This window comes from Artemia sp. Qi Xiang Cuo, chromosome 14 (genome assembly GCF_049724085.1).
Source record: "Artemia sp. Qi Xiang Cuo chromosome 14, ASM4972408v1, whole genome shotgun sequence".
Taxonomy (NCBI): domain Eukaryota; kingdom Metazoa; phylum Arthropoda; class Branchiopoda; order Anostraca; family Artemiidae; genus Artemia; species Artemia sp. Qi Xiang Cuo.
This window is the reverse complement of record NC_142807.1, coordinates 50,582,983-50,594,310: the sequence shown is the minus strand read 5'-3', so window position 1 is coordinate 50,594,310 and position 11,328 is coordinate 50,582,983. Positions and strand designations below refer to the sequence as shown.

The window sequence follows — 11,328 nt, the reverse complement described above, 5'->3', positions numbered from 1 at the left end:
TGAAAAAAGGAGCATATAAAAATACATAAAATGGGGGAAAAAATACAAAAACTTTTACATAAAAACTGCAGGCGATATAAACTTACTATATTTTAAAAATCTACTTCAAAAGTTTCTGATAAAATCAAAACCTTTGGGAATTTCCCGTCATACTGGAGCAAAGATAAAACATGCTGTTTCTAGCAATTAACCATAAATTCTGCATATTTTTTTCTCAGCTGTCGAAGATCTTTGAAACGCCAAGTACCGATTCTACTCCTCTTGCACCATTCATTTTTCATCCATTTGTTACATATGGTGTGTATTTTATTTCAGCAAACATTTTGCTATGGTGTGTTGCATATGGTGCTTATTTTATATCAACAAACAATTCACTATGGTGTACGGTATGTAACTTATGGTGCAAATAGTGACGAAGACCACACTGCCTTTCCATCATAAACACCAACAACAAGAAGAACAACAGGGAGTTCCCCTCGTAAGACAGTGGAATTCCATATTCACATGAACACTTCAACCCCACGTCCTAGTGCCGCCACCAGCAAAACACAAATATACAAAAGAAAAGAAACCCACAATAACATTTAACCACCAAAACCAAAACCAGAGCTCCAAACCAGTCCCAGCATTCCCACTTCAGCGAACTCCAACCAGAACCGACAAACTAAGTGAAATGAAACAAGGCAATCCACTGAAGTGAAAGAAAAAGAATCAAAAACATGATTTTACGGCCAATCCCCCCCCCCCCCTCCCTTTGACAGCTAACCTCGAAGGTCGCTTCGCAACTGGCTTCGCATCAGTGTCCATCGGCTCCACAATATACCTTGCAAAATCGCCCTCCATTATACCACCTATACTACCCCCACCAAAACAGGCAATTTTCATGAAATTACTTGCAAAAAAGGGTATATTCAAACTTGAGAAGGAGAAAAATATATAGGTGAGGAGAGGGCAAATACCCTTCCCTGTTCTCCAATCCTATTAACGCTACTGACTACTTGGCAACTACTTTATAGCTTTCAATGGAAATACGTGTCACACAAACAAGCATGGTATTTCAAACAGGATTTTTTGAAACTAGAACGGGTAATCAAACGCTACAGTATGGCCCACATGTTATGTAATTATATAACAACAAAGCTGTTAGTCCAGGGACTTATACCTGTCCAAACATATGAATTTGAGTGTTTAAAATTTCGATTTTAGACTTATACAATAAAATTTGTTGAACTTTTACAATAAAAATTACTAAGAAGGAATTTGTAGGATTCAATGCTATAAAACTTGCATTTTTTATTTTGAAGGAATGCCAAGCATTCGCTGTTTAAGTAAAATTAAGAATCAAAGGAGCTTATATTGTATCATTCTGTTTGGTATTTTATTTATTTACATAATAAATGTACAAAAAGCACAGAGTATCATAGAATGTCCATCTTTTGAAGAAATGGTAACTGAAAAAGTTGATATGGAAGATAAATGTCTTTTGAATTATGTAAAGAGTAGAATATTTTGTCATCCGTCAGTATTGCCATATAATATAACAACTCGGATTGACGACGCTGATTCACCTGCGATTCCGCTTGATTCATTTCGAAGTTATTTGGATGCCCGAGACGACCCTTGGATTGCAGCCCTTATTGCAGTGGAAACCTTCGTGCCAAAGGTAATATTATAGGAACAAAAGGGGGGTATAAATATAACTTTGGGAGATCTAATTCAAAAGATATTTTAGGTATTGTACTTGATTTTCCAACAATTTGGGGGGAAAAAAAATCTAATTTATTGAGTAGCTTTAAAACTGTTGCTCCTTTTAAGTGTCAAATTTGCTCTTTTCTTTGTGTAAATATTTTTTTAAATGAATCTATGCTCGTTTTGAATAACTAATAAGCGTTAATTTCGTCCTATTCCTCATTTTTTGGATGTATATACTAACCAACAAATGTAGAACTGCCTCTATGTATAATACTATGCTCACTTCTCGCTGTTTTCTTTTTTCTAAATATTTCTTTTAACCAGCTCAAAAAATTGACATATATGTGCTAAGGATCATGATTGATGTTATTTGCATTTTGCAAACAACGCCAGCACTACTTGTGGGAGATTTATCTCTGCATCAGCATGCTGTACAAAATGTCTGATGAGAATACAATAAAGTGAATTGAAACAAAATATGTATATTTTTCTCACAATTTATAAATCTTGTGTGCACGCAAAAGCGGTACCAGCCCATTCTCTTTTTTTATTGTTATCATTCTCTTTTTTTATTGTTATCAGTTTTATCATGCAGCATAGGAAACCGAGCTTTGCTTGTGATGACAATTATAGACATAAAGACTGTATTCGAGGTTACCTCCTCCGGAAATATATACCCCCATACCCTGATTTACACAAGAAATTTTTTGCGCAATTCTTATAGAATTCGTCTTTTTTTAAAACAAAGATACAAAGGGGAAGGTAATTTTCAAACTCTAAGAGTCAATTTTCCCTTCCAATTGGCATCCCTGGCAATTTTGAATTAATTTAAGTTTTCTGCCGCAATGATGCCAAGCATTATTCCGATTTCCTGAATATTCTTTGTCAAACAATGCCTAACGGATAAGTGAATAATTCTAACTTTGAATACTCCAAAATTTGAAATACGGGCGCTATTTAAACGCGGGGAATATGTCACTAAATAATGTTATACGATATGTGGTAATGATTTGACTTATATCCTGTATATTTACTCAGACAGCGCTATTGCGCTGCCAATGATTTTGTTTCGACTCTATGTTATGCTTCTTGCGGTAGACACTTTGTACAGCGTGCTGATGCAGAGATTAATTTCAAACAAGTAGCGCTGGCGTTACGCGAAATGCGACTAATAGCAGTAATAATCCTCAGTACATTTATGTCCATTCTTTTTTTGGAGCTGGTTAAAAGAAATATTTAGAAAAGCGGAAATAGTGAGAAGTCAGCATGTTATTGTACGTAAAGGCAATTCTACAATTATGGGCTAGTATGTGAATCCAAAACGGGAGGAATAGGACGTTATCAGCGTTTAAACGGTGTTTCAATTACAAATAAGAGAATTTGGATCTATATTGGGGTTTTGATTTAAATATTGGAAGTAAAAATTAAAACAATTAAATGATTCCTGGAGCTTATACCTCTCCCCCCTCCCTACTAACCTCTATGACTAAACTATAACCAATTTGACTTATCTAGCTACAGTACGAAAATTATTATAAAAAGCAATAAGTCTAATTTTTTCAATGATTTCTTTTTCATGTTTTTCGATGAGAAAAATCTTGTTTTCAATGATTTTTTATTTTTCAATGATTCCCCTTCTGTCCTATTTGCAGATGTAGAGGGCATATTCATATCCATTGTTAAAAGTTAAAAAAAAAGAAAACCTTATCTTGAACTGATAAATTTTAGGAAGTAAAAGACCCTTAAGTATCAGGGGAAAAATTTCACCTGAGCAAACTAGGCGAAACAGGAAGTATAGTACTTTTTCGAATTTTGCCATTAATTGGGCCAAGGCTGTCCCTAGGTTTTTTTTTCGGATGGGGATTTGCACCGTTTTTTGTTTGTGAGGGGGGGGGGGGTTACCCAAAAAAAAACCTCAAAAAACGCAAAAAAAAATTGCGTTTTTAAATTTTTGTTTAGTTTTTAAGATTCAGACAAAAATTTCTGTGGGTTCAAACCCCCTAACCCCCCCCCTTGATACGGCCTTGAATTAGGCTCACCTATTTAATTGATGATAAGGTTTCGAAGACGGTACATTTGCATAAATATTAATTTGGAACATATTAGGATGTGTAATAGACCCATGTGTTTGTCCTCTTTTTTTATATTAAAAACGAGGGTAGATTATTTCAAAAAAAATTATTTGCTCAAAGTTAAGAATGAAGTTGAAACTTAAACTGAGCAATACTTTTAAAGCTACTTAATAATTTTTTCTCCAAATTATCGAGGGGGCAACTGCCCCCCATACCCCTAAACGAAGCCACTGACTTTCTCTGAAACTTAAAAGCTCAATATATAGTCTGTCAATAATTTTGAATCGATCGGCTGTCTTACGATTGTTATTCGAGGGCTTTTGGCAGTTTTAGAGCAACGATGTTGTTTTGCACCGAAAAATGACATAAGCACCACTATGCTGCAGTACATGTGATTTGCAACTAAAAATGGGGAACTAAAACTTATAATTATCATTTTAATGAGCTTTTTCAATTTTTCAAACCATTGGTTCAATGCAATCACCTTGGGCAAAAAAAAAGGCGAATAAATTCACATCCATGATCTTTCTTCTCGGAAAAAATGCAAACCACCACATTATTGCAGACAGGTCATTGAATATTCCGTAATTTGGTTCTCTAATAAGCTGAATGTGACGGTCTAGTTTACACTAATATAAAATGCCCTTTTGGAAATACTTTGCCCCTTTTTGGAAATGGAACAAATTTTCAAAGGCTCGTAACTTTTGATGAGCAACTTAAAACTTAATTATCTTTTCATATAAATTCTATATATTTCCATAGTAAACTGTAAATATATCAGTGTCGATACACCGGTGGTAAGAAACAGGGGTAGGAAACATGAAATTTGTTGCATATAGAATATATTTAAAAAGACAGGAATGATGGGGTACACAGGCAGGGATTAGAGCTCATGATAAATAAGGAAGCAACTGAGTCTTGTTTAGGTTTTAATAATGGAATGCCAATCGTTCATTTTATTTCCAAAAAGTCCATGGTATCAGTCAGAGCAGTATATGCTCCTGTAGAACCAACTGACGGAGATAGTAGTGACACAGGTAAATTTTAGCTGCAGTTACAGGAACAAATAGAGAAGTTCCCAGGTAGAAATATAGTATTTTTATTAGGAGATTTTGACGTCCAGATCGGTAGAATTGTGGATAGATGATATCTTAGCCTAAGTAAATTTAGTGTAGAGAGCTACAGACTGCTGCAATTTTGCAGCAATAACAATCTTGTTATAATCAATGAAGTATTAGGTCATAAAATTGCCCATGAGTTAACATGGTATTTACATAATGGTAAGACAGATAACCTTAATGATTATGTTATTGTAAACCGAAGACTGGCAGGATCAATAAAAAGTACTGGTATATACCGATATATACTGATGCTTTTACTGATGTTATTAATTTAAGAAACTTTTTCCACAAAACAAGTTTTTTCAAAGAAAAGTAAAGAGATCCATTAACCCAAGAATGAGCAAAAATAAAGTCAAATAATCTTTGATATTACAATGCACTAATATACTTACTTTGAAGTTACAATAAATAGCTGAGTCAAACTCAAAAAGGGCAAAAATTAACATGAGTAGGGCTGGTAACCCCCATGCCTTCTAAATATCAGAACACAATTTGCGCTTTAATATAAAAAAAAGAAAAAAAAAACAAATGACCGTGGACTGTCAGTTTAATTGACACATACTGATATTTATTCCTTAAAGTTTTGATAATTTTTTATTTACGAAAGTAAGAAAAGTGAAAAGATTTCAAACGTGTTTTAATTTCAGTAAGGTCCAAATTGTGTTCTGGTCCTTAGAAGGCATAAGAACGACTAATTCTACTCATCTTCATTTCTGCTCTTTATGAGTTTGAAGTAGCTATTTATTGTAATTTCTGTTCGTTTTGAGTTTCATTTATTTATTCACAGTGATTTGTGGTAGTTTTACGAAGATTATTTGACTTTATTTTGCTCATTCTTGGCTTAATGGAGCTCTTTACTTTTCTTTGCAAAACTTGTTTTGTTGAAATTTTTTTAAATTAATTTCTGTTCGTTTTTTATTGACATAGTCTTTTTCATGGAAAAAATTATTTTTTTTATCTATTCAGTTTTTTCTATAAGAATCCATAGCATGGGTTGCTATTTGTATGTTGGAGAAACTTTTTCAACAATTTTTAATCCTGACACAAACAGTATTTTTTAATTTAATTTTATAGCTTCTGAAGTTGATCTGAAAAATATAACTTAATACAAATCCCAAAAGATTCTATTTATGCTCTTTGACAACCTGGATGCACTTACACTCATTTTATTTATTTAAATTGTAAGAGCAGAAGTAGTAATAGTAGTATCCCTTAAAGTTTCAACTTAATACCCCCAATCGTTCTCGATATATTGCTGAGGTGTCTTTTTGGAAACCATAAACACAATGCCTTTTGATTTATTTTAATGCAACATCTAGTTTAAATGCATAATTGTGGGGTGTTGACATGCCTAATATCCCTAAAGACATAGTTGCTGGACCGTTCAACTATGCTGAACAAAATGGCTGTCTCAAAATTTTGACTGGATGCATTTAGAAAATGAATGGGTTTTAGAGCAGGGCTACTTGCCCTCCTATCTCCTGTTGCTCTTAAAAAGGGCACGAGAACTTTTAATTTTGAACTGAATTAGCTCAATTCAGAGATGGGCAGAATATTCTGAAAATGTTTTTTCTTTATCAGTCCAGTACGTTGCTACAGGGTGACGCTTATTACTACTATTACTACTTTACCTAAAAAATTATGAATTTCTAGAGTTGAACTGGCAACACTGATATAATTTTTTTTTTTTTTTTTTTAGATGAAACATCATTCTAAATTCACGCTCTGATTTACTGTTTCTTGAAATTCATTGTGCTGCCTATGATAAAGGTCAAATATGCATACCTTTCTCAATAACATATACTGTATGTAAGCTATGAACGAGTTACCTAACTTACAGGCCTTAACGTGAGGACTCCGGGGGTTTATCATCCTCAAAGCGATAACTTCGGACCTTTTAACTACGCTGAACAAAAGGGCTATCTCATTTTAAAACGAGTGGGGCTGAAAACCCCCATGCATTCCCAAGATCAGAACATAATTTGTGTTTTACTGAAAACAATTTGAATGTATATAGCGTCTATTGATTTAGTTTGAACTTCCCTTAACTGCTGTATTACGAGTGGTTTAAAAAAAACAAAGTTTTTCCGAGGGAAGTAAAGAGCGAAGATGAGACTTGAAACGAACAAAAATTATTACTTCATAGCCTGTCTAACATATATCAATAAAACTGAAGCAAATAAGTCAACTGGTGATATTAGTAGAAAGCTATCTTATACTCCCACGGGGACTCCTTATATGGGCATAGAATACTGACGGGACTCCAAATATGGGCATGGAATCCCTAGGGAGAAAGATTGCGTAATCGGTCAATGACCTCTTTTTCCAAGGTCGAGTTATTTGATGTTTCTATGTGTAATAACTCCGGAACGAAGGTTGCACATGCGCATTGAATTCTAACGGGAACAATGTTATTGATCTAGGACTCGAGGGGGAAGTGAATTTCCGAGAACTTGATTGCGTAATCAATCGCGAATGTCATGGTGTCCAGAAATAGTATTTGTTGCTGTTTCTCGAGCCAAATGTTATGACATTCCCGGAAACAGTTAGATCACGTGTTTCCTTCTCAGCCAATCAGCGAGTCGGATACAACCCCCTTCTCAGCCAATCAGAGACGTGTTTACATATGATTTCCCCGTTACATAACAATTCGCCCTTGAGATTTCGTATATAACGGACATGCAATGTGATTAAATTATCAGAAAGTATTGTGACACAATGGATAGAACACATGAAATTATTGATGAACTTGAAGCCTTGGCAACTTCAATTTACCATGTAAGTTCTGTTTTCACTATTTTTATTTTCAAAATAAAATTGTTTTCCGTGGTCACCCTCTACTATATTCGAGTAAACCCCCCCCCCACATACAATACGAACATCACTTTACAATCATTATACTCACTAGGAAAACATAACATATATTCTTTTACCCTCAAAACCTAACCCCCCTCCCGCCATTGTTTTACAATCCCAAATTCTCGCAAAAAGAAATAATTTTCTTTCCTTATATATTTCCAGCTAAAGCGATCACTGACTTCTGTCAATTTATAATGAAAATGCCGCTCTGTTTTGACACAAGACTCCAATGTGAGGCCTATAATTAGCTATCACCCTTTCCGGCTTACAAACACGGTCAATGGAACTATTCTTCCGTCAAATTAAAACGATTTTAGGCAATAATTAAGCTAGGCCTATGCAACCTGTATAGAAGTAGAGAAACAAGTTATTTTCGAATTAGGGTCTAACAATATCCCCCTCCCGCCCCCAGTGGCGTTCAACCCCCAATTCTCGCAAAAAGAAATACCATTTTGATAAATTCCTTCCCTCTATATTTCCAGCTAAATCCCCCCCCCCCCCCACGCGAAAACAAACATAACTTTGCAATGAAAACGAAAAAATATTCTTTTACAATAGAAAGCGAACCACCGCAAAAAGAAATACATTTTCTCAAATTTATTCTTTCTCTGTGACACCCGTCGCTATTAAGCCGCTAACTTGACAATACATGTCCGCAAGCATATAATTACTTTGTCACCCTTTTTCCGGTTTTGTTTACAAACGCGGTCAAGTCAATGGAACTATTCTTCTGTCAAATTAAAACACTTTGAGGCAATTGTAATAATTAGGCGCAGACGCAATGTGCTATTTTGGAGAAGAGAAACAGATTATTTTCAGGCTTTCTTTCGATAAAGTTTCTTTTATATTCCCGGGAGGGGAGCGTGAATCCAGGATTTTTTGCTGGGGAGGTGGTTAGCACTTTTAATAGTGACAAAATAGAAAAGATAATTGTTTCTTACCTTAATTGCTTCTTCGTCATTTAGTGATTTTATCTATAACATTGAATAAATGGTAGTAAGATATGGCTTTCGCTTGAATAAAACATATGATTAACTCAATGAGAGGTTAGACTTAGGGTGGGTTAATTTTCCTAAATTTAAGAGGAGAGAATATGGGTTTTTTGCTTTACTAAAATGCAATGCTTTTCTAAACAAAATTGTAGTTAATAACTTTCTTTCTGTAAAAAAGGGGCAAATTATTTAGATACTAATTTTTTCTCTTCTTTTTAAGGCCAATTATGAAGAATGCGTGCCCCCTCCATCCAAGAAAGCCAGAGATGACGAGGCAGCCACCATACAGTCCTGCCAAAAACCGAAAAGAGAATGGGCGGCTTCTTATAATATGGTGAACCCTGCCGGCTCATCTATGCAAGATCGTGAAATAGCCGGCCCAGTCGCGCAAGAACATAGCGACGCCGCCCTGTCCACCCTCCAACATACGTTACCTGGTCCTTCGGGTGCCCAAGTCCAGAGGGATTATGCAAATGTAAGCATTTTTTCCTACCTTTCTATTTCTTCCATTGTTTTTTTCTTTTTCAATCCCAATATAAACTTATCTCTGTGAGATATTAACCTCATATTACATGTCTAAATGTAATTTTTTGCAAAGAAACCACTCTTTTCTAATCTTTGCTATCTCTTCGATATCTCATAAGTGAATATTTTTAGGTAATTTCTATTAATAATCACCGCCTTTGAAACTCAAAATGCTTTTTTTTTAATCTTTGATATTTTCAATGCATTCCCCCCTATCTCTTCGCTGCTATCTCATAATTGAATATTTTTCATGGGTAATTTCAATTAATGCTCACCATTTGAAACTCAAAATCTCATATTTTTCACAATTGATTATCACAAAGTTTTAAGTGAAGGAACTGAGAGATTATTCACATTTATCTATTTGTCACATATGGATCCCGTAATTTGCGCAAGGATATTTTAAAATAGCCTTCAATCTTACAAACCCTTGCCAATATTTTAGTGATGGGGAAACATTGTTGACGATATACTGAGTAAACGGTTTACAGCATTTAATTGTACTGTTTCCTTGTCTGTAGTTCAGGCTTGGACATCGGAACACTAGCGCGGTGGCCTACAATAATTGTGAGCTAATGAGGAGTTCACCAAACCTGTAGAACGGAATTAGAGAGAAACTTGGACTTATGCCGCCTAACAATACGGTTTTTGGCGGACATTGTGTAAAGGGGGGCAGGGATGCTTGTGGTGGGGCCGGGGAAGCGATGTGGGAAGCGCCGGGGGCTGCGCCACGGGTCAGGGAAGTGCCACAGGGATGCGCCACGAGTCAGGGAAGCGTTGGGGGAAGCGCCGCGGGTCAGGGATGCACTGTGGCTCCGAAAAGTGCCGAAAAAAAAATTTAGGGGGGGGAGCTAGCACTTTTAATAGTGACAAAATAGAAATGAAAAGATAATTGTTTCTTACTTCAGTGTCTAACCATGTCTCTTCGAAATTTAGCGATTTTAGCTATAACACTGTTCCTAAATTTAGGGGCGGGGGCGTGAATCCATGATTTTTGTTGGGGCGGGGCTAAGCACTTTTAATAGTGACAAAATAGAAATGAAATTTAATTTAAACACTTTTTTTTCAGATATAATAATGTTTGGTGTGATTGACACAGAATATATTGGTCTGAAATATTCCGCAACTGGCATTATATTCGAAGCAGCTTTCTTACTCCTAGACAATCAACGACGTGAAATTCATTGCTATAATTGGAACATCAGATACAATATGTATAATTACAAGAAAAACAGATGGAGTCCAACACTAAATTTTATAAATCGAAATGGCTTTTACGCTAAAACCATACGACCACATAATGAAAATGGCTATGAAATAAAACATGTACAAGAGGAAATTCAGGAAATATGCAGTTTTTTCGGTGCGCAAGCTGTTTATGTTAAGGGAAACGTGCCAACTGATAAACTCTTACTAGAAAAATGTGATAAAAACATAGCATTATTCAATTTAGAAGACTTCAAATGTGAGAAATACCTGCATTCAGTCCATGACCCAGAAGATGAAGTTAGATATTTCGCTAAATGGATACCGGAAAAGATACCTGACATGGAAAAATGCATCAGATATCCAAAGTCCTAAACATGCTCCTCCTCATATCAAATGGATTAAGCTTCTTTTTTTTTTAATATATCATTATTTTTTTTCAAATGTTTTAAATATGTTTAAGCAATAAATATCTTAAGCCTCAACCGTTTTTATTCTTTAGAATAGTCCATCACCATGAAAATTATAGTTTCAGATTAAACATACCAGGGAACACACTTTCAAGTTCAGCATGTTGGAGAACCCTAAATAGTCACCCCTAAAAAAGTAAGTTAACACTAAATGGTTAAAGAATTTTTCTGAAATTATCTTAAGCCTGAGACGTTTTTATTATTTAGAATAAAAGTCCTTCGCCACGAAAATTATACTTTAAGATTAAACATGCCAGGGACCACACTTTCAAGATAAGCATGTTGGAGAACCCAAAATAGTAAACCATAAAAAGATAAGTTAACACTAAAAGGTTAAAGAATTTTTCTGAAATTATCTTAAGCCTGAGACGTTTTTATTATTTAGAATAGT

General features: G+C 35.0%; 1 protein-coding gene across 1 annotated transcript in view; it reads left to right on the top strand.

The window, feature by feature from the left end:
* Window positions 1-1,180: 1,180 nt before the first annotated feature.
* The window catches only part of LOC148944579 (uncharacterized), a 55,387-nt gene continuing 45,239 nt past the window's right edge, over window positions 1,181-11,328 (top strand). The window contains exon 1 of the mRNA XM_089100228.1: window positions 1,181-1,663. Coding sequence (XP_088956354.1) covers window positions 1,307-1,663 — 357 coding nt within the window. The 5' untranslated portion in view covers window positions 1,181-1,306. The remainder of the gene's footprint in view (window positions 1,664-11,328) is intronic.